At 45.0% G+C, this 24,388-nt stretch overlaps 1 protein-coding gene across 1 annotated transcript; it reads right to left on the reverse strand.

The window, feature by feature from the left end:
- Positions 1-713: 713 nt before the first annotated feature.
- On the reverse strand, positions 714-22,017 carry LOC134513843 (protein ELYS-like; the record flags this gene model as incomplete). Its single annotated transcript, XM_063331028.1, has 23 exons — positions 21,897-22,017; positions 20,924-21,177; positions 19,047-19,227; positions 18,033-18,240; positions 17,200-17,316; positions 16,150-16,234; positions 12,997-13,144; positions 12,214-12,346; positions 11,945-12,126; positions 11,502-11,563; positions 8,482-8,610; positions 6,647-6,737; positions 6,469-6,558; positions 6,166-6,306; positions 5,289-5,393; positions 4,420-4,513; positions 3,348-3,471; positions 3,171-3,227; positions 2,243-2,389; positions 1,964-2,151; positions 1,650-1,794; positions 1,423-1,554; positions 714-833 (listed from the first exon to the last, which is right to left on the reverse strand). Coding segments are annotated over exons 1-23 (3,054 nt in total), but the record flags the coding sequence as incomplete, so codon positions are not given.
- Between the last annotated feature and the right edge of the window lie 2,371 nt (positions 22,018-24,388).

The raw sequence follows: 24,388 nt of genomic DNA on the forward strand, positions 1-24,388 counted from the left end.
AGTTTGTCCTAAATTCAGTGAGGGCCCACAAGCCAAAACCAGGCGCTTACATCTACATCAGTACCCACCAGTTATAACGAAAGCAGAAACACCTTCACTGCACTGCTACGGGAATGACTGCGGAAGCTTTGTGACCTGCTGCCTTCTTCCCAACCCAAATTTTCCATTGACTCCCATGAGGGATTTGCGTATTCCCAAGTCCAGCCCCGTCTTCTCTACAGTGTTGTCCTAAATCCCAAAGCCGAGACGAGCTGAATAAGTGAATGCATCTAAGGTCTCTTCTTGTTCCTGTCTCTAGTGAGGGACTGGCGGGTGCTGTTGAAACCCAACTGCTTGCTCTCCTGTTTGGATCTCAACAGGTCCCATTTTAGAAACATCCTCAATTTTAGAAACATCCTGCTGAAGAAACAGCACGTTTAGCAGCTATAAAAACGACAGCATCTTTAAAATCCACCTTGTGAGAAACCGGTTTTCTCCTTCATTCCTGCCCAGGATTCTTTAATTCTGGACAATATTTTCGCCAGAAAATTTGGTCTTCGACGCACATTTCCTGCTTTAGCTTGTTTTCTTACTGGAGTTAATGGCTTTGGTCTTGAGACTGGAAAGCAAGAGGGGGAAAATTTCAGCCTGGTGTCATCCAAGTGACAGGGAATTCTCCCCTCTATTTCCCCCCGCTACAAGTTACCTTCTCTTGAGGCCAGTGCAGGCAAATGGTAAAGCTTGGCTCTCTCTACGGCCAGCTGCCTTTCAATTCGTGGAAGGATCTTGCCATATTGGGCTAATAGAGAATTTCTGGCAACTGCTCTGTCGGTCAAGCGATGATCGCCGTCGTTCTGATGAAGGAAAAGCGGAAAGCAAAAGCTTAACTCATTACAAGAAGTTCATTGCACAGACCTCTCCGTGCTATTTCGCATTAGTGAGCAGATTTCCTCTACGGGTGTGGGAAAACACCTCCACTGCACAGAACAGCGGCAAGTTCTACCCATCCGCACACACCGATTTCACCTGGTACTTTTAGCAAAGTGGAAGGAAGACTGGAATAGCAACAGAGCCTACAACTTGAAGTTAAAACAATGCTGGCACTCTGCAGAACCTTCTTCTGATACGCCTGTTATCACCTGCAATTTTCTGATATCACCTGCAATTTGCTAACGACTTACTACATAGCAGGCTTTCCCTTGTTCTTCCTGAAACGCCAGTGCCCTGAATATATGGGACAACTGGAAATTACCCTGGACAACATGATGTGAAGATTAAAACAAGCAAGAAAAAGCGACCTACGCACACCACCTGGCCGCATGACAGTTTTCAAATGCAGGACCTACGACTTCCAAACCACCTTAGAAGTTTGAGTCACTGGAAAACTATGATTCCAGAAAACAGCAAACGCGTCACAAATCCAGAACACAAGTTCACGCTTACCATAAGATTGACATTCATGGATTGATTCAGCTCCAGTGCTGCAATGTAGTTGGCACGCTGCAGATGGTAGACTAAAAGGAATTCTTGATTCTGAACACCAGCACTGGTCCTTAAAAACTTCTCCAAACACTCCTATGAGAAAAAAAAAATCATTCCAAAAATCTGTTATGGCTCTGCCTTTTCTCTTTTCAAAGAGACAATGAACATTTTTCCTTGCTCCCACTTACTTGTTCGGTGTCTGTGAAGGGCAGCTTCAGCAAGTCTTCCATCAGGCCCATCTCCCGGCACATTTCGTACATGTGTTTTAAGAGGTCTTCTAAGTTTGCCTGAGCGGCATGTTGGTGCAACAGACCCCAAGCCTCCACCATGCACCTGTAATTAATGTTTCACACGTAAAGGCATGTTAATAGCATAACCAAAGAGATGCCCCAAGAGTCTTGTACTCAAAGTTTAAAGGAAACTTAGGGGATGATGATTTCTATTCTTTGTTCTCCATTTTCACAAGATTTGCGTGACAAAATGGTGGGGTATATTTCTTTACCTATTGGAGAGCAACACAGTGAGGAGAAGCTGCACTTCCCCGCTGCTTGCCGTGGGTGGCCTCATCAGCTGGATGTATCTGAGGGCTTGCCCATGCTCCCCTTGGCACAGGAGGGACTGAATAATTCTCTTGTGCTGCCATGACGCGGTTTTGATTGTAGCGGGATGAAAGAGCAGGGCCAGTGAATTCTGTACAAGTTAGAGATCGGGTTTTAAAATCATTTTCTAGATTATAGCTTTGTACTGCCATGTATCTCTAACTCAACTCTACCATACTTACTTCGTAATCATTGTGATCTAGAAGCCAAAAACCTTCAACAAGCTTAACAAGTCCCCAAGGCATGCCAAAGGCAGTTGCAAAGGAGTCGACTGAAGTCTCTGTCTCACTCGGAAAGGAACGCTTGATATCCAGCAGCAAGTAAATTGTCTGACATCAGGTATCTCATTAAGGCTAATCAGTTTGTAAGACCAAAAGTTTATCACATTACCTTTAGAAAAACATAATGAAGTAAGAATATAAAAGTGGTAGGAAGCAGAAAATACATTCAAAACATTGGAGCATCCAACGCTCAATTATTACAGCAAATAAATTCCACAGCTGGGTTTTTCCCTCATGTCCAGCGTCTATAAAACAGTGTAAATTGTGGCATCCTTACAGTACAGCTCAGCTCCGAATGATTAAAACTGGATTTAAACCAGTATGCGGGTCACTCATTGGTAGCGTCATTTTCTCTTTCTGACGTCCGTTTTTAGGGACATCATCTAACAAGACAGCTCTGGGCTATAAGCGTTTCTAAGCCCCTTGCTCTCTAGGCTCCCCTCGCGGGTTAGGCAACAAACAGCAAAAGCAAGGCTGTGTATTTCAGCAGCTTAAAAATTAAGTTTCTGCCCCATGACTTTTCTCTTCTCCCTGTTGCTTATTCCGTGTGCCTGCACTTTCAACGGAACCAAAGCAAGCACCGTGAGCTGCGCTGCAAAACCCGTGATTTCAGCAAAAATCCGGTACTGGTAAACCACTCTTAGAAATCCTTTTGCTCTGAAACAGAAATTGTTTTATAACCCATCATGGGTGTTTTAGAAAATTTTAAACGGTGTTTAAATTTGGAGAAAAACTAAGGACAAATGTTACGAAACAGGTCGGCGACCAACACTGAAGAACATTTATGTGCATCCCCTGGAGGTGTAATAAAAATAACTAGAAAGGATACAATTGCGTGTTTGCAGTTTTCTTCAATGCTTTCTATCAAATAGAGATCCAGCAGTGCCTGAAATGAAAAATTAAAAGTTCTGAAAAACGCCTGTCTTCCCTAAATCATTGGCTTTTGGGTGGGGTTTGGCGGGGAGGGCGGCCGTTTGTTGTTGTTCTCAGTGAACAGGACACTCACATGCAAACTGGCAGGCGGGTATTTCCCAGTTCCTCCTGCATCTCTCCGCCACAGCTTCTCCACTTGGTCTCCTAACTGGGAAACCATTCCATCAACCATCAAGCAGTCCGAGTCCCATTTTCCTCTGGAACAAAAGGTAGCAAGGATTTGGACAGAGTTAAACACTAATTCCAGCCTCCCGGTGTAACGGCTTTCCTCCAGTCTTCTGCTGACTGCAGCCCTGCCCTTTCATCTCCCGATGGCACAAAGCAGAAAAAGGACACTAGAGGCTCTGTGCTTCGAAGGAACACACGAGCCTGTATGTAAGTTACTTGAGAAGTAAGCCAAGGAAGATGAACTTTGAAGTCAATACCTCTTACCCTGCAGCTTCCACCTTAACTCACCTTGCAGCCTCTTGGTCACAGTGCCATCGCCAAAGCTTGGTCAGCTCTTTATTCAGTTTTCAGTACAATTTCCAAAGAAAAACCTATTATCGGCTAATCCAAGGCATGCCGCCTATGTGCTAGGCAGCTAGTCCAGGAAAGAGAGCTGACGTTAGCAAGTGACTTCTATCCGACAGCCAGCAGAGTGCGAGGCGTGCCAACTCCATGTAACTCCAACCATCTTACGAAATCACACCACGTACTTGGGAGAAGGGGACTTAGGCCAATACAGTTATGACCCTCTATTACCAGTCAAGGACGGAGATGATTGTTTGTTAAAAAACACGCTTTCTTCTGCTTCCAAAACAATTGTTCTGTGAACACCCTGCTTTGCTGAACTGGAGGTGACTGATCCTGTCCTAATCACATGGCCTTTTTCAGTAGTCAGAAATTATACACATTAGCCAATGAATAAAGTAGACTCCCGAAAAATGATGATACCAACCAGTGGTACTAAGCAGAGGTAGATAGCACCGTTTTAACACAGGAAAGTAACCTCTCTGTTCAACAGAACACACGTGTCACTGAAGTCAAGAGTATTGCTGGCAGCGGCATTACGCATAGCCCATGCAACTGTTGAGATAAAAGCCATTCCCTTCCACTTCTGAATTTGCCATGGAAGTGTTCTAGAGTCTTCCTCTAGCTCTTACCTTGATAAACGCTCAAGTTTCTGTTGCTGACCAGTATAGTAGCTCTCAATCAGAGGATAATTGTAGAAAGGTCTTGACAAACACGTATCGTCATCTACAGGCAACAAAGTAGAAGCAAGTTAAAGCAGTCATATCACACTTGTAAACGAAAATTTTTGCCTAAAGAGACAGAAGATCGTACAAGCTAAGCATCAAGAAGCCTCCAACTCTGAAAGAAGCCAATCCTCTTTCTGCCTTTGCTAAAAGAACTCTAAGAGACAAGACTCAATTCCTTCTTGCCCCAAGTGCCGTTTCAAGGTTACAGTTCACGCAGCATTCACAACATGTAGGGTAAGCTGAAGTTCACTATAAAAAAAACCACCCAGTTCTCAAAGGGAATGGTTTTAAAACCATTGTTTAAAACAATTGTTTGTGAGACAATTAAGGCTGGCAATGGAATTTCTAATCCATCCAACTAAAGAAGGATTTCCAAGGTGTACTTTCTCCTCAAGCAACTGATAGAAAGTTCAAAACATGCAGGTAATGCTCTCACTGTAAAAACAAGCATTCCGGTACTTGTTGTTTAATAGTACTTTGTTTAAAATCTCAAGTAGTTCAAGCTGTGGACACAAGCAGCGCCGTGACGTCAGGGGTCCATTGCTATTCCTAAAATCCACCCAGGAAAGAAACTGCCTGCCTCATTCTACGCCGTGTACTTGACAACCAGGCAAAATCTCAACTTCACCCACAGAACTTCAGCACACCCTGCCACTGAACCAGCACGACTTCTTCCTGACGAAACCGTTACAAAAACATGGCTAAGCATGCGTTCGTGGGAGTCACTCACTGGATGGTCGCCTTGCTACAAACGTATGACAGGTCACGCTTACCTAAACCCTCTGGAAGGAGACCGGATCGACAGAACCAGATGACCACTCGTGCATACAAAGAAATGAGGCCGGTTACCGCTTGCTTATTTGTCACGTCTGCAAAACCTGAAAAAAGGCAGGAGATGATTAGCGTTATGCAATTCTGTTCATTTTCACAAAACTCCCTTCATCCTACTAAACCAAAAGTATAAAAATAGCACATTAGAAATCTTTCTCTTTGCGTTTTTCATGCTGTATCGCTTTCTTATTTGAAGAAAAAACCCACTATCACCACCAAAACAAAAAGCAACCCCTATAAAGAACTAAACTCACTAAAGGCTAAAATAAAAAAAAAACAAAACCCCAAAGCCTGAACTACTAAATGCACGCAGGAATAAGACATCTGTTTCTCACGTAGCAGAGATTCTTCTGATAGCAAAGGGATATTCTTTTCTTTTCTCAATAGGCCAAGAACCATTTCTAAGAGAAAAAGCTGTAGAAACTCAAGTAACTTACTTTGCATGTTACTCGTTTACGCTTCCTTCGTATTGTTTAGCAATTTGCAACACGGTGTCTGCATGCAACTAGAACTTGCTAGCGAAGAACTCAAAGGAATAATTTTCAGCAATACCACATTCGGTTGCTGTAATTTCAGCCCAGTTGCCTACAAAGCTTCTCTCTGGATGTAGCCTCCCCCACCCCCTTGCATGAGCTCCACCATAAACTGTTGCCCTGAACTCCATGCGTGTTTTGTGGTGGTCCCAAGCGCTCAGCTTTAAGCCCCTTCTCCCAGCTAAATATGACTGTCTTCCAATCCTCAAAAACAACAAAAGCCCATGTTGCCACAATTCCAAATCTTAATAAAACATACCAAAGATTTTGTAGCACTACTACAAACCTTTTCCAGTAAGCTCTTGTGCTTCTGTGAGAAAACAGTTTAAGACCGTGCTAAGGTTGCTCAAAAGCAACTGGCAGCGCTGGAGAGACCGTAATGTCTGGGGGTCAATGAAGTTGCAAGAGCCATCAAACAGCGGAACACCTTTTCAAGAATAAATATTAAATCGTTAGCCGACAGAGCAATTCCAGAGTTTCAAGGCGCACTTCAAGGACCGCGTGCAATATCCTATAGCGGCGTATTACTGAGGAAGCTCAATCAGAAAGAACGACTTTAGGTTTGCAGAATGACTACACTAGTACTCACAGATTTGGTCAAATTCTTCCTTTGTAGAGATCACTTGGTTCCATGTCCACTCAAGAACAAACCGTAAATTACCAGCAGACCTTGGCTGCTCTGTAAACAAAGAGAACAAAAAAGAAATGAATCAACAGGCTCCAACTCAAAGAGGTACCACGTAAAAAAACAACGTTCCAAGTATTACCTTCAGATATCCAATGTTTAATGCATCCAGTCAGAAGTCCCACAGAACCTGTCTGGACAGCAGCTGACAATACTGCTTCCAGCTGCTCCTCCTAAACGTAACAGACAAACTCAAATGAGAATCTTACCTACTTGCACCATGTGAACCATCAACAGTAAATGTTTCTTTCTAACTGTATACTCATTCAGACATCACAAAGTCAATCAGGACACAGGCCAGGAATGCCACGTCCTTTCTCTTAATTCCAGCCACAGGCTGGACTGCCCACTGCTCTGAGGAACACATTAACACACTTCTCCTCTGACATTTCAACTTACTGCAGCCTAATTCTAATCTTTCTTCGCGTGCCTCTGCATTACAGTCTTCACGTACTGAGTTCCGACTTACTACGTCCAGAAACATCCTCTGCTAATACGCGTTACACATCTGTGCAGATAAGTTTGCCATCAGGAACGCAGGAAGGGGACAGGACAAACACAACTGTGCAACGTTTGCATGGAAACAGTGAAGCTACGGCCAAGCAGCTTTCTAGACCATGAAGACATGAAGCAGTTCTGACACCCAAAACAGTACGTTGGAATTTTGTAACGTGACAGAAAAGAAGCGAAACATTTACATCCTAATGGCTTAAATGTTAGGCTCTTCAAATACTGTATTATAGTGTAGTGGTAATCCTTACAAGGATAAATCACAGGTATGCACAGACGCGCGATACTAAGTAGTAGCTTATCTCAGCTGGTGTTCTCGTACTTCTCTCAGGTGAGAGGACCCTTCATAAGTTTTTACTTTGGTTTTTGGGATGGGATTTGGTTGGTTGGGTGGGTTTTTTTAAACACATTCAAAAGTATCTTTCCCCTCTAGGCAAAATCATGACATTCAAAGCGACTTCTACACATGTAGAACACACATGTGATATTGCCATCTTTTTCTGAAAACTGGTTTCAGACAAGGAAACACACCATTGGCCAGCTTGCCAAGAAATGTCTTTGAGCTACCACACTGTGCAGAAGCGTTCATGTCCTAACACACGTCCACAAATGTGGTGACGAATGCAGGAGACAGGAAGAGGAGGGCAGCGGGAAGGCTGCTCTCCCCTTCCTGCTGATTGCTCCAGGGAAAGGTTGGTGCATTGCAAACGGAAAACCTATGGCAGGGGGAGTGAAGTCACTGTGGTGGCATAAAGCACATAGAAGGTAGCGAGTGTCATGAGATAAAGGTGATTAAGGTGTTGCAGCTGCAAGAGGGCAGTCTCAGAGCAGCAAATTGGGCTACTGCAGCACAAGGCAGAGGCTACAGAGGTGAAGATCCGCCCGGAGAGGATGCAGAAAAGCCTACCGATGAAGGGAAAACGAGGGCAAGCCGTGAAGAAATTGCCAGGGAGAGCTGACAGCAGTAATCCTTTACCACAGCCCACTTCCTTGGAAGCAAATGATCACGTACAGTGACAGTGCAGCAAGCCGACGTCTGCAAGAGCTCGCATCCCAGTGAGACGCCCCCATTGTCGGCTACTGCACTGAACCACTGCTTTGAGAAACTGACAGGGATGGGGGTTACTCTGGGGGACACATGCGTTATGTTGGGCATGACCAGCACTGACTGCACGCTTCCTTGTGCGCATCTGTGTGTGGCACCGAATTAAGAGAGGGGTCTCTAAAGACAGATCTCTTAGGGCTGTTCCCAGTCAAAGTCACTACTTTGGATCTAAGGATACGGTTACTTCTGCTAGCTCAGGTCAACACCTGTATTTCAAATTGGAGTATCGTGTCTTGTAGCCCCTCCAGCCCTGTCAGACCAGATGGATGTATTTCCCCCTTGATTCCCTCATAGGCACTCACCTGACTCAAACTGGATGGCTGGACATCAACTGGTCTTGGAGACAGCAAGCCAGCTACAAGACACCTATTGTAGCTCTCCTGAATGGCTTCCCATATTGAAGGACCAGATTTCTTCAAAAAATTCAAGGTCTGAAACATCGATCGAAAACCACAGATTAAGACAGCATTGTTATTCCGTCACTACGCTTCTGGATAACCTCTAAAAGGAAGAATCTAAATGTTCACTGACACCGTCAGACAGCCTGAACCACTAAGATGCTTTAGGTTAGCAATCTGCGTAATTAAGTCTTTTCTACCTTCTCTGTCTATACACAGGCCTTGCTCTTTCCCTCAACACTGACACAAAATACATTCTATATAAGCTAAGCTAACATGCAACTTCACGCTTTGGAAGATCCTTTCTATGCCTATTCGTATGGAAGCCGATTCATGTTGGAAACATTTAGTGAGCTGAAACTTCACTCAAAATTATCTGTCACAATCTGTGCTGCGGCTCGGAAGTTATAATTTGGCCGAGTTTTGGGAGAAAACAAAATTTTCATTCCTCAAACAGTTATGTGATTTTTCATTTTCTCCATTCCCTCCTTTTTCAAGAGAATTGGGGATCAAAACTCTAACTCAAGACTATGCAGGCAGTTCGACTGAGGGGCAATAAAGAAGTAACACCTTTCCCCGCCTTCTGCAGTGGTTTTGTTCTTGCTCCTGGAGCAACGTTGCATTCCTTTCTAGACATTCAATCCCCGATCGTGCTTCAAGAGGAGACAATGCGCAGGAGCAGGCTGTCCCCATGTGCCAGAAGACAAGCCGTCGGGGAAAAAGGCCGGCCTGGCTAAACAGGGAGCTAGTGTTGCAACTTCGGGAAAAAAAGAGGATCTATGGCCTCTGGAAGGAAGGACAGGCCACTCAAGACGACTACAAAGAGGTAGTTAAGCTATGTAGGGAAAAAATCAGGAGGGCCAAAGCCCAGCTGGAGCTAAACCTGGCTTCTGTTGTCAAGGACAACAAAAAAAGCTTCTATAAATATATTAGCAGTAGGAAGAGGACTAAGGATTATCTCTGTCCTCTAGTAGATGGGGCCGGCAACATAGTGACCAAGCATGAGGAAAAGGCTGAGGTACTTATTGAAGTCTTTGCCTCAGTCTTCAGCAGTAGGACCAGTTGTTCCCTGAGCACCCAGACCCCTGAACTAGAAGACAGGGATTGGGAGCAGAATGAAGCCCCTCTAATCCAAAGGGAAATGGTGAGGGACCTGCTTCAGCACCCGGAGGTGCACAAATCTATGGGGCCGGATGGGATCCACCCAAGGGTATTGAAAGAGCTGGCGGAGGTGCTCGCCAGGCCACTTGGTATCATTTATGAGCAGTCCTGTACAACCGGGGAGGTCCCAGCTGACTGGAGGTTAGCAAATGTGACACCCATCCACAAGAAGGGCCGGAAGGAGGATCCGGGGAACTACAGGCCAGTCAGTCTGACCTCGGTGCCTGGGAAGGTCATGGAACAGATCCTCCTCAGTGCCATTACACGGCACATGCAGGAGAACAGGGTGATCAGGCCCAGTCAGCATGGGTTTGTGAAGGGCAGGTCATGCCTATCAAACCTAATATCCTTCTATGATAAGGTGACCCACTTAGTGGATGAGGGAAAAGCTGTGGATGTTATCTACTTGGATTTTTGCAAAGCTTTTGATACTGTTTCCCACAGCATTCTCCTGGAGAAACTGGCTGCTCATGGCCTGGACAGGTGTACTCTTCGCTGGGTAAAAAACTGGCTGGATGGCCGTGCCCAGAGAGTGGTGGTAAATGGAGTTAAATCCAGTTGGTGTCCAGTCACAAGTGGTGTCCCCCAGGGTTCGGTGCTGGGGCCGTTTCTCTTTAATATCTTTATCAATGATCTGGATGAAGGGATTGAATGCACCCTCAGTAAGTTCGCAGATGACACTAAACTGGGCGGGCGTGTTGATCTGCTTGAGGGTAGGTTGGCTCTGCAGAGGGATCTGGACAGGCTGGACCGATGGGCTGAGACCAATGGTATGAGGTTCAACAAGGCCAAGTGCCGGGTCCTGCACTTGGGTCACAACAACCCCATGCAGCGCTACAGGATTGGGGCAGAATGGTTTGAACGCAGCTCGACAGAAAAGGACTTGGGAGTGTTGGTTGACAGCCGGCTGAATATGAGCCAGCACTGTGCCCAGGTGGCCAAGAAGGACAACAGCATCCTAGCCTGTATCAGGAATAGTGTGGTGAGCCGGACTAGGGAAGTGATCATCCCCCTGTACTCGGCACTGGTGAGGCCCCACCTCGAGTACTGCGTTCAGTTTTGGGCCCCTCGCTACAAGAGGGCCATTGAGGTGTTGGAGTGTGTCCAGAGAAGGGCTACAAAGCTGGTGAGGGCCCTGGAGGACAAACCTTATGAAGAACGACTGAGGGAGCTGGGGTTGTTTAGCCTGGAAAAGAGGAGGCTGAGGGGAGACCTTATCACCCTCTACAACTACCTGAAAGGAGGTTGTAGAGAGATGGGGGCTGACCTCTTCTCCCTGGTGACAAGTGATAGGACGAGGGGAAACGGGTTCAAGTTACGTCAGGGGAGGTTTAGATTAGATATTAGGAGACATTTTTTCACTGAAAGGGTTATTAAACATTGGAATAGGCTGCCCAGGGAGGTGGTGGATTCACCATCTCTGGAGGTGTTTAAAAAAAGGGTAGATGGGGCACTGAGGGACATGGTTTAGAAGTGGCTCTTGTCAGGGTAGGCTAAAGGTTGGACTCGATGATCTTAAAGGTCCCTTCCAACCTCAACAATTCTATGATTCTATGATTCTATGAACGGCAGTTGTACAGTCCCAAGAGGGGACCTAAAACATTACCATTTGCATACAGCTGGCGACAGGATACAATTGCAACTATGCGTGTGGACGGGCAGGATGAGCATGAAACGGTCCCTAACACGGAAAGCAGTGCAACAGAAAACTTTGAAAAGCTACATCTCCTGCCACTCACAATAAAGATACAGTAAAAGATCACCTCCTTCTGGAAGCCGGTGCAAGTCATGTGAACGACTCCGGAGGTCAGCAAGCACGTACCATCTGCAGAAACAGGGAACGTTTGACAACCTTCCGTACTCTCACAGTTATGGCATGACCAGTTTACATTTTTTACACACCGGTATCTAGAAACATATAACTGAGTGCTTTGAGCTTCAGTTCACAGTCATTTCAGGCTATAACCAGCACCACTTCACCGGCTACATTACAAAAGCACCAAAACTCAGCCGGCTGTCAGATATGTTTCACAATACTAAATACCTTGTCAGTACAACGTGATCAGAGTTGGGTTTGGGGGGGACTGGGTGTTTTTTTGGTTTGGGTTGGGTTTTGAATGACAAACAATGACTGAACAAGAGAACCAATGAATGGCATTTGACCTCATTTTAAGCTTATCACTCTCAAAAGCAGTGAAATACCTACCAAAGTTATAGTTGCCCGGATGAAAAAACCGCTCAGGTGGTGGATAAGAAGGAGGAACTCCCCGACTTAGACTCCGCTCATGGACCAGAATATCCAAAAGGAGCTTCGGAGAAGTCACGCTCGCTACGGTATCCAGCGACCACAGTGCAAAATAGGGGCACTCATGAGGGAATTCTTCCGGCCTTAAAGAAAACAAGCGCGTAAGCTAAATGCCGACATTCAAATGAATTATTGGCAGGCATATGGAAAACTACTGAAGAAAAATCTACCTTAGCGAATCTGGCATTTGAGCAGAATACCAGCGATTAATGTCAAATACACCCAGGTAAGTAGATGGTTTTCCCTGACCGTACGTATTCACTTGCCAACTGAAGACTGAGACACTGGTGTCAGGAGACGTGACTGTAAAAGACAAGACGTTGTTTCTGACTTGTAGAAAATACGATAGATCCGATAGTTTTAAAACACCACTTTCTATTTTGGCTTCATTCTCTTCTGTCACTCGTGAAACACAACACTTCCTAAGAGTGATTACAGTAATTACGGAATAGCAAACATCTCTGTGATAGGTTTCAGTCACACTGCCCCTTTTTCTTGTCCCCTCGTCCAGATCACTGGTCAAGATACTAAAGAGAAGTGGCCCCAGTGCAGTGCCCTGGGGAACAGCACTTGTGACGGGCTACCATCTGGATGCAGAGGCGGACATCGGTTTGAAGAAGGGAAAAAATTCTGGTAACATTCCTAAGCAATGGAGAGTTTGAACTTCTTGTTCAAAGATGGCAGCTGGAGGAGTAAAACGACTGACCGTCATCATACAAACGGCCCCACCATACATCGCGATAGCATGTCAGCAAGCATAAAATAAAACCCACTTTTTCCCTTAAAGAAGTCCCACATAACTTAAGCATCCATTTTTTCTTCGTAAATAATCCCAACAATCTAGTCTATGCAGATAGGCAAGACTTTCAGACTGTGGGGACAGAACAGCATTCGTTGCTTAGGTTCCAAAAGCACTTCTTTTAAAATCACCAAACACGGACATCAGAACAAACCTTCATTTACGCTATCCTCTCCGTCAACGTCGCTGCGGAATTTTTCGACAGTCTGGCAGCTGATTAATTTAGTACTCATCTGGCCTCTCAAGGGAAAGACTCCACCCGTGAGATCTAAACTGAACTTTTCGCCACAGTATTGCAAACCCTGGGGGAAAAAAATCAGAGAAGAGAGCAAAGGTCATTCTAAGATAAAAACATACATTATGGCTAAACATGAAAGACAGTCTAACAGAATAGGCTTATTATACTGTGTATTTCGCATGAGCCTATTTCTGATGGTAAATAGAAACTACGCCTGACATGCAAGAGAATGCAGTGTCAAATCGTAACGGGTAAGTTTGGCTGTAAAGGCTTTGCACTTTTTCAAAATTTAGAATTTCCCTAACATTCTTCAGATCTAAACATGTTTTGCAGAATTCCTTGCGACATCCAAGAATGTTCTTTATAAAAATAAATATATCGCTACAAAGAGATCTCTAAAATGATGCAACACACATGCATGCAAAGCTCTTTGCTCCATGTCTTGATTGCAGAACTGATGAAGTTAGAGAAGCCCCAGCAGCTAAAGCTGTCAAGAGGTATTTTCTATGGGCACACCACCAGAGTGACCGTGCACCCCTCTCTAGTTACTGTGAGAACTTCATACTGATTAGCAATCTTCTTTCAAGCCACGTAAGCTATGACAGCTCCTCCTCTCATCTTGTCAGAGACTAACGGGTGAAATATCCCTCAGCTCCTTCACCAAGCACAGCCAACAGCAAAAGGGAAAACCAGAAAGGACACGGGGTGCACGTGGCCAAGGCTTTTAGCATCACAAATTACTACACAGTAAACAAACTAATTTTGAGATACACAGAAACCCCGGCACGATTGTGTTGAACCTCTGATAGTGCCATTTTTTAAGTAAGCATGAAGTGAAATACCGTCTTTCCAAATACAGCATTCATTCAAACTGTCTACCATACAACACATGAATGGGTGTACTGGGGACAAATAGCAGCTCTATAATTAAAAAAAAAAGAGGGAAAAAGAAACCCAACCCACACAACCCATAAACTGATAACGCCACATTCTACCCAGGTTTCCTAAACTTGCAGAGCTCTGAAACGAACTGGCATGAGACCACACATTCCCGTATGATCTCATAGGATACATCTAATTCACCTAATCTGAGAAGAGGCGAGCTTTCTCTTAATGATTCCAGGAAGTGTTACAAATAAATATGAAGGTTGTCTAAAAAGAAAAATTAAATAATTAAAAAAAGTCTTTCATAACTAAAAAGAAAATGCTTCTGAAGCAAAGCAGTGCATTTTAAACTTTCCACGCCGGGCAAAGTCATTCTAAGGAACTCCATTGTATGGGAGATGTTAAGTAATGACTCCATTGACTAGCAAAACACAAAAACAAGTTTTCAAACGAGATGCACTGCTCAAACTCTGATATCAAAGTAGAGAGTGTATACTCTGCCCATCCGCAAGCATTGTGCAGAACGAGGGTAAAGATGCGCTCTACGATCGTGATTTGATGCACCAGATTTAGCAACTGCTGCGACAGTACAAAAAAGGTCTTTGGAAGCATTACTTAAACATACCTTTCTGTTTAATTACTTAAGCAGACTTAAACCAGCCTTGAAGGCAATGGAGACGAGAGTTTGACACGCATATAGAAAAACACAGTACCACATGTTCCATAAGTCCTATTTGTGACTCTTACCATGACACACAGTCAAAGAGGCACTGCTTCATAGCCTCAAACCTAATTCCTGGAACAAAAAGCACTGCTGTATTGAAAAAGTCTTTTGAGCTCCTGTGAACTCTATCCAATGAACAAGGATCAACAGTAGATTCCTCCTTCTTTACTCAAACTTGGCCTAGCAAAAGGGAGACACTTAAATTTTCTACCCCTGAAGATGGACAAGAAACTTGACTCAGACAGCCATGCAGGCAGACAGTCATGTAGTACTAACCAATCTGTGACTACAAGGAAGTGTTCTGAGACTAAAAGTATCCGCTGTGGAGCACAGGTCCCGCACATCAACAAAGATAAAGAGATAGCATCCAGCACGCGATGAATCCCTGGAAGATCCTTCTACTTGGTCACCGTGACAGATAATGCATTTTAAAGAAACACCACCTTTTCCAAACACCTAACCTCTATCTATGCAAAAGCAACAGTGCCAAATGAGGAAGCACCTTTCCTACACATAAGCAAAACACTCAAAATCTAAATTAATCCAAAAAAATCAAAAGGCACAGTCCCTACAAAAACCAGAGTACCACGATACAAGAGTCACCCCTGTTTCGTTCCATAGCTATTGAGAATATGCAAGAGAAAGTACCAAATCAGGAGGAAAGACTTGCTCTGAACTAAGATTACTGTCCCCTCAAAAAGATTTTGGAAGACTTCCAGGCGTACAACTGAATGGAATTACACATCTAACAGATGCGCCTTGTCTCTGTTAGCTATCTGAGATACAAGGATACCTCACATCTGTATTTTGAACGCATCCTCCTTGGAGCCAGATCTAACATTTAGGTACACTCTTCTGACCAAATTACATATTTTCCTGGCTTTAAGAGTAGATTGAATAGGTCACCCAGCCAAAAAGAAGAACGAGTTATCTTTACAGCTACTAAGTGTCAGGATCAACACTGAAGAGACACTGTAGGTGCATTTCATGTGAAAAGTCCGGCTGACAAAGCTCTAAGGGAAACCAAGAATATAAAACTGAAGATCAGCAAAGACTAGAGTATGACTGTATTTTAAGAAAGGGAGAGAGACAGAAGCTTCTTCAAGTCCGAAGCTTGGTTAAACCAAGCGATTCAAGGCCCAGTCTTCTCTTCCTACATGCCATTCGTTTGGTATTTCAGAATAATTTTATTTGCAAAAGCCGCGTCCTCTTCAGGAATTTCATTTATACGGGCTCTTTGCAGATGGATCTAGCTGGAACACACGACACTGCAGTATAAAATGGTACGCCTTCTTTCCAAAAGGTATGGACAAAGGCCGTGCCCAAGAAGACTCAGCAAAACATGATTATTTTTTCAGCCAGCTCTGAAGGTTGATGGTAAATCTCACCCCTGTAACTCAACTGATACTCCCTTAGAGAAAATTACTATTGTCTGCTTTTCCCACGCATGCACCTCTTACCTCATACATGACTTGTCCTGAGGCCACGCGTTTTCTGTCACCAAACGCTAACTGCTGCAGGTGTAAACTCACCACATCACCTTCACTGAAAAAGGGATAAATTATGAGATTTGGTTACAAAGCTGCTTGATAGTCCTCATCGTCGTGTTAGTAGACCTAGACGTTTTCTTAATAGCATGCTCCTGCTGAAAAGAACACCACCTCTTCCCAAAACATGATCATCGGCCACATTTAGCCACTGAAACATGAAGGAGGGCGTTTTGACACTAACAGCTTCAGGGGCAAAAGCCAACCGTACAATTGGAAAGCTGTAATATGTTGTATGGACTAAGAATTGTTGGAAATAGTTCTTCACAATGAAGAGTTCTCCATCAAAACTGCTTTGAAGTCAAATTTTAAAAGACTGCCACTCTACCAACAGCTGAGCTGATGGAATCGCTTGCTGATGCAGAGAGAGAGATCTCTCTGCCCTTCCCTTACCACCAAAGTTCCCCTCCCCCTCTTGCACACTCTGCACCCTTCCAAGTCCGATTTGATTCAGCAGAACAGCAGGAACCCATTGGCTTTTCTGCTGAATCGTCTTCTGCCCGGGGAGCTGCACTGCCTCACCAAGGCTCCACAGACTGCTGACGCTGGCACAAGGCCATCGGCAATACTGTCACCGCCGCCTTTAGGGGCGGCAGGCTGTTGTGTGGGCACGTCTGGTGTTCTAGATCTGCAGCCTCAACTGCTCCTAGTGGTATTTTAATACCACGGTGTGACTATCAAACAAATGATGAAGCGGTCATCGAGGAACAAAAGCAAACCATTTGAGAATGCGAGCAGAAGAATATGGCCACTGTTGCTTTGCCTTCTGACAGAAGGCAGGAACTAGTAGGTCCCTCTTCACGTCTGGTAAATCCTGTAAAAATTGCATTCTAAGTTTAACACCCTCCGTACCGGAAAGAATCGCAGACACACAACAAATACACATGTTCAACTGTATGGGAACAAATATCCTTAAAAAAAAAAGAATTAATTCAGTGGCTGATAGTCAAAGTTTTTATTCACCTTTCCTGCGTAGACTGAACAGCCCACAAGTAGCAACAATTGCGAGGATCATTCTCAGGCTCTTGAAAAGTGACAGCATAGACAGGAATCCTCCCTCCTTCAAGCTGAGAGTGGTGCCTACAGGTTTAGGGGAAAAAAAAAGCAAAACGAAAAAGAAAACAAAAGGTGAGCCTAGTGGCCCAAACACAGGTAGTTTCTCGTTTCTTGGACTACGTCAAGCATTGTTCTTCCTGACTTCTGAACCTTATTTGTACCTCCACACTCTACTCTTGCCACCTAATTATTCCTCCACTGTCTATTTATGCATCCAACAGCTTCTGGGGAGTCAGTGCTGATCTGCTGAAGGGAATCCCGACCAGAAGTTAGCCAAATATCTCAGGTGAGATTGCTCTTTCGGCCAAAGCTGACGTGCAGGAAAGAATACATTTTTCAGGCACAGGTCAGCAATTGAGTTTTCATGTCTCACTAGTTTCACCCTGGACACTTTAGAGAATATCGGCACCAAAATCACATCACTGACATACTTCAGCCTTTCAATGGATGCCCCAGTTGCAGTAACCGGTTCTGAAAACCCCAGGAAGCATGCTTCCCACAATTCCTCAATCCACAGGCACAATAAGGAAAACAATCCTAGTCCACTGGGGAGAAGGCGGACCACTTGATCCAGGTATGACTGAAAAGTTACGTCAGAAGAGGATTTCTGAACGTGCCAAGATTATACTCATACTCATGTCAGTCCCTGAAAAAGTTCTCTTTACATCCACATACTTCCTTAAGCAACAAATCGAGAGCCCCACACCTCCAGGCATGGCCAAGTGTAAAGGCCTACTTACTCTCTCTTCAAAGTTTTCATATTCCAGAGCGACAGGTAGCCATCCGAGAAACCCACAACGAGCTGGTTGCTTCTGCTTACGTAGCACAGGGCTGATACTGCTGTTCCGGAAGCATTTTGTAGTTGAAAACAGAGATGTCTCCCTTCGCTGGTCACAGTTTCTCTTCTTTGTGCAACTTCAGCAGGATTTTTAGTGACAACTTCTAGATCTACACACACAAAACCAAGCAATAAATGAATACGTTATGCCATTTAGGCTGCATTTTAGGCACTGACGTGACAACCCCTATCATCTAATGCTACCGTGCCAGGCAAAATAGCCATTTATGCAACACTTTTTTTTGCCATTTCCATTACTTATGTCTTCAAAGAACATAAGAACTCTCGGATCAGACAAGTATTCTCACTCACGTTTGAAAGCTAGGTAAAAGCGTAACTTTCATAGACAAATTTTTCCTGGACTCTGAAAAGCAGGAGTTTGGGCCTCGTGATGAAACTGTTTGAAGTGGCACCTCGTGTTTGAAGTGGCACCAATTTCTGAAGCTGCTGTTGTAATAGCCAAAACGGTGTATGCAATCTGAGTACACCTATTCGAGATTTCATTCATCCAAATGCATGGGTGTTGGTAAGTGGGGTTTATTTTAAAAAACAAGCCCAAAATTTGCCCCAAGTCAATTAACACAAGCAGAAGAGCATTCCCGGGAAACAGGGCTCCTCCAACACAACTTCCTACCAGGCGGCCGCACCGGCTCACGTGGCAAAATTCCTACACCTCTCTGGCAAGAATCATAGTGGCACAGGGATCTTGGTGGGAGGGGGCATTTACAACACTGCGAGGAGCAGTCAGACGCTCCCAGGTTTAATCAGGTCAGGACTATACGATGTCAAACTGCCACCTGTAACCAGTCGTCAGAAATGTCTGACACAAGGGTCTTCAAAGTGGGATGCATACTGTTTCGTTAGAAGACAGAAGTTTTCTTGCGTTTAAATTCATGTGGAAAAACTGCAGGCTTACCCAATGCTTCGATATCATTCTGAGTGCAGGAGCAATCATCCAAACTAAGGTCAACCAGAAGCAGATGGCCAGCATCTGTAGCCACTGCTGCCACCCCAAAGAGCCATCGCAGACTCTGATGGAGGTGCTGAGTGCTCACGCTGGGTCCTCCGTGATTCGCTATGGGTTCTATAGCGGTTACCTACAGGAAAACTACAAGTTACTATTTGAGCTCTTTGACAAGCTCAATAGAAAAAGTAAATACAGGAGCATCAAAGCATTGTTTGCAATTAGATCAAGAAAAGAGACAAAGACAAAAAAGCCCCGTACAAAAACCTGTTACTGCCTTCCATTTACTAGATTTCCTGCGGGTAAGTGACTTAACTTCAACTTACATGGGGCATTCTATTAGTACAGCTTAGCAATTTCCATTTCCTACTTCGCAGTAATTAACTGGAGGAAAACACAGAAAATCAGTTATACGCAAGAAACTTTATCGTATTCAAGGGGCTTAAGACAGACAAACACAACTACATCGAGGTCTCCCACCGCTCACAGCCCACCAGCACCGCGATACAGTCTATGCCTTCTTTGACAAACGGGCGTTAGGATAAATCAGGGCTCGAGAGTCAGACGAGGCAGCGGCCAAGTTGCATGGGAGACACACCATTTCCATGGGAGCGAAACGTATTTAGAAAGCGTTGAAGGGAGAGACCAGCTTAGTAAAATTCACACTAGTCCGCATTTAGAAGAAAAGTAACAACCACATAAAGGAAAAGAAGCTTTAAATGCACACCAGCGCTTTCACGAATGTTGAGAAAAATGTTAAAAGCCAGCCTAAAGCAGCAGCTTCTCAGATAAAAAGGTGACTCCACCTAAAGGAGGAAGCGCACACTGCTCTCTCACGTGCCCAGCAGTCTGCACGCAACTGTCTCACAAGGCGAAGACAGACCTTTCAGCACACGTTGCAGCACATCCCAGGACAACACTGACTGCTAGAGCAGAGACACGAGCACACAAAGACTCCTGCGCTAAAGCTGCACGTATTTCTCTCTCTCAGTCACCCCAATACGAATGCTTACTACTAGTCATCACACTGTAGCATTACAAACAAACAAAACTCCACCTGTATTCTAGCAAGTCAAACCAAAGCACCTGATGGAAAGCTGGCTAAGAAGTTAGTTAGTTAGTTGTTGCAGATTCTAAGATGATAAAAATGAATCTTGATGTTCTATTGACTGCCACCGATTCTTGTTTACATTAAGATAAGAGGCTAGGGGACACACATCATTTGAGTTTCTGGGTTACAGAAGACAGAAAACATCAGCAACATTACACCAGTGTGTCCCATCTACACAAACACACTAGTCAGAGAGCAGAGATTCAAGGACTGCAGGCTGAAAGGTGACCTCCCAACAATCTGTCAGATAACTCACTAGAGGCTCTTTTTTCCTCTCCTAAGTCAACAGAAAAATGTGTTCTCCTCAGCCTGCTTGCTAGGCTGAGATTCAAGGCAATGTGTCGAAGTCATTTACAGCACAACTATGGAATTCTGAGCCATTTTAAAGACGGTATTTCTGATGGAAATCAAGCAATTAGGGCCAAACAAAGGTGCTTTTCAATGCCTTTTTGCGGAAGGAGAGAATCAGGTAACTCTGTGCTCTACAATAAAACCAGAAAACTTGTTTTACTCTCAGTAAACTCCAACAATAATGGCACATTAAGCCCAAGATTTTACAGCAACACCATCTTGACTGGATACTCTCAAGTGACAGGATGTTAACGCACGATAGAAAAAATACCTCCTACAAAGAGACGCTCCAAAGCTTGTCCTAAAACAGGCCTACGCAGCACCTAACAACATCAAAGCTTCGTTTCTCCAATTAAAAAGTACCTACCCTCCCGGGAAGAACAACTGCTTTAACCACTCTTGAGAGTCCAAGGTCGTACAGACAGAGAACACTTCCCTCTGCGTCTTCCAACCCAACCAGCAGTCCAGTTCTCTTCTCCCAGGAAAACTCCTTCACCACACGAACAGTGGGAGGCTGTTCATTGACTCCACTGAAACGGTACGCAGAGAGCCGCTCTCCTGTCACACAGTTCACCACCTCAAGGTGAGGACCACGTGCCAACCACGCCAGGCCGTTTCTCCCTGTGAGAGAAAAGAAAGAGGACTGAAGCAAATGTCCAACGGAAGACTGAAAACAGCTGAAAAAAAATCACAGTGCCTGCCCCTTTCCTTCAATAAACGTACCTAGCAGAGGAAGACCGACCTACCTCATTCTAGTCAATGATTCAAAATCACCCGTTGAAATCCCCAAGCAATCCCTCCTAAAATTAACCACCTTGTTATTTTGCATTTCTACTTGTCATTCCCGCACCGAAGAATCTGGGTTGTTTGCGATAAAGATGACAAGGTCCTGATCGACAGCCTTTATACCATATTCGCCTTGGTTTTGCTAGAAATGATCTAAACGCATATGGGAATACAAGTCTTAGAGCGTAGAGGAAGAATCGAAGGCATTTTGTTTCACTGAACTACTGCCAGCCCAAAGGAAGTATGAGCTCAATTCCTGCATTTACACTCAGGTAGATAGATTCCACCTGGTCTTAACAGAAGCCTAGACCTCCAGATAGGCACCCAGCTCTACTGTCACATCACCTGGAAAGTCCACTTCAAAGTTTAACTATACTCACGTTTTAATATTAGCATTTGTCATCGCTGAAGCACCCTTTTTGTTCTCTCTCTCTAAACAGGATGCCTCTTAACAGCACCAACCTGACACAGCTGATACGATGACCTGAGGCTTCAGGTAGCCTCCAGGCAAGAACAGCTTTGTACCGAGACCAAATTTAAAGGAAAATGCTCACCTCCAGAAAACCTCCCGCACAGCACAGAGCCGAGGGTTCCCTCATCTTCCCCAAGTGCCTGAAGAGTCACCTCTGGAAACTGCAGCAGACTGCTCGTTACCTCAGCTGTTAGGTCTCGCATTCTTCGCTGTAAATACAGGAAAAAATTGCACAACTAGACTCACGTCAGCCAGAACTATTCTTGAGAGTGACAGAAGTTTCATCAGTATGCAGTGAAAAATCCCCTAGACATCACCTCTAGCTCTTTTCCTTGCAAATAATGGCACTCGGGAGACTTTTTGCTCTCCCGGCAGAGCAGAAGGAGAATCCTTTGCTTTTCTGATGCCTGTGAGATCACCAACAAAAAGTGACCCAGACGTATCCACAGAGAAATAACAGGAAAAAGCCCAATACACTGAGTTCAAGTCTACTCACACAGGTTAGGAAGATGGGAGCTGAGAAAAATCAGATTTTAAAAAGCTTCTCAGTAACAGGTACAACTTTCCATTTGTCCTTTCCCTTGATTTCGTACTTTACCCTTTGTTACTTATTGTCAGTTGTCTTCTAGCAGCCAAAATTACCATTGGTCTTCACCTTAGGTACTTACGACTTCCAAACTATTTCCAAAGAAAGGAGCGTACCACGAGTCACAGGCTGAGGATAGATTTTTGCATTAAAAAGCTCCAAGAAGAATAAACATGGAGAAATTACATGTTCAAGCAGAATCACATTCAGCCAAGTCAGGGTTCAGGGACGTCAGTTTTGACTGACGGTAGTACCTGAAAATCCGTTTCAAGGGCCAACAATGCAATGGGCTTACTGACGAAAAAGCTAAAAATATGGCCAGCCGCAGCTGAAGAGATGGTTTCACAAAACATGCTGACTTCCCTGCCACCAAAAGAGAGGACTTGCCGCCGCCTCCCATCTCTCCATCTGCTCCTTTGTTCTACTACCGTACTCCTGTGGCTCACCTCGCACTGCCTTAACAGTGCCTTAGAGCACTTTAGGAGCCAAGTTCACTCCCTGAGCAGGCAGGAAACTCACCCAGAAAAGCAGGTGGTGTTCCACCAGCTTCGAGAGCTCAACTGCCTTGCAGAGACAACCAGCAAGCATAAGAGGTGGCACAAGGAAGGAGGCAGGACCACGCATCGGGAAGAAGGAGAGGGAATTTGTCCATCTCCTTTTTGTGGCAGTCAGCCCGGGCTGCTAGCTCATACCCGGGTGAAACGGCACACTCAGTTTGCAGGGAGGGCTAAAAACCCCTTCACTTTTAGAAAGGACACCACCCAGGACACAGTCAGGCATCTTTTAAGGCAACTTTTAACTCCCTCTTGCACGGAGAGACTCCCTAGCTCTCTGGGAAAGGCTGCAGCTGACAGGCGTCGTTCTTTCATTCCGCCAGAGGTGGAAGCTAAAGTGATTTCAGGGAAGGGTTATAAAAGGGTTTATAAAAGTTATACCAATTTTTGAATTGTTGTTCGTGACTGGTTCCATGACATTTTCCCCAGAGAAACAGGAAGCAACTCACAAGCACTGGAGGAGCAGCAGATGGAAAAGTCACTTTCTGCACTCTCGTAGTCGTCAGGTTCAGTGAATTTGCACTTTGCCGGATTTTACTCCTGCAGAAAGAGGATTTAGCGAGTGAGTGAGCAGGTGATTTAGGGAGTACCACCGGGTCAGGTCTTTCCCGCTTAGGCAGAAAGCCTCCCCGCTCCCGGCGGTTTAGGCAAAAACCCTACATTTCATCCAAGCCCTAAGCTGTAGTCTAAAAAGCCACCAGCGTGACAGAGACGGTCTGTACCAGAATCCTACAATCGGCCTTTTTTCACTCAAGTGCAGCCTACAGATTGTCTTGCCGAGTTTGTGCAGATGCTCCACAAGCACAAAGCTACAGCAGAAGGTGAGACGAGGAAAGAATTTCAGCTCTCTACCCCAACAGCCCCCAACAGCGAAGACCCTGTGTCTGATGCAGACCACAGATGTGACATCCCTCTCCATGAAAAAACAAACAAAACCAACACAGATCAGAACTTGACGCTGGAGCCACTTTACCCAGCTACCTCCTGCGGTTATTCCCCAACACGACTATACTTCCCTTCAAGAGTTGCAGTCCCCGTCTACCGTGGCGAAGCTCGCAGCAGTTCCCAAAGGCACTTCTGACCTTACGCTCTTTTTTACCTTGCTCGGTGCACCTGGACAGACAGACGTAGGCGCTGAGTGTCTCAGGACAGAACATACACGCAGCCTTCCCAGCACAGGGAGACAGTGGTGAGCAAGGCACTCCCAGCACACCACACCGCTCGCCTCTCCCAGCACGAATTCCAGAATCCCAGCACGAATTCCAGAATCCCAGCATCACAATGAAGAGAAAGGCCTTCCAGAATCACTGGAGGTCCTCTGGTCCAGCCCCCCTGCTCAGGCAGGGTCACCTACAGCAGGCTGCCCACGACCGTGTCCAGGCGGCTTTTGCGTATCTCATTCTGAAACATACTTTGACAAAGAGCAACCTGACA

The sequence above is a fragment of the Chroicocephalus ridibundus genome, chromosome 3 (genome assembly GCF_963924245.1).
Source record: "Chroicocephalus ridibundus chromosome 3, bChrRid1.1, whole genome shotgun sequence".
Classification (NCBI taxonomy): domain Eukaryota; kingdom Metazoa; phylum Chordata; class Aves; order Charadriiformes; family Laridae; genus Chroicocephalus; species Chroicocephalus ridibundus.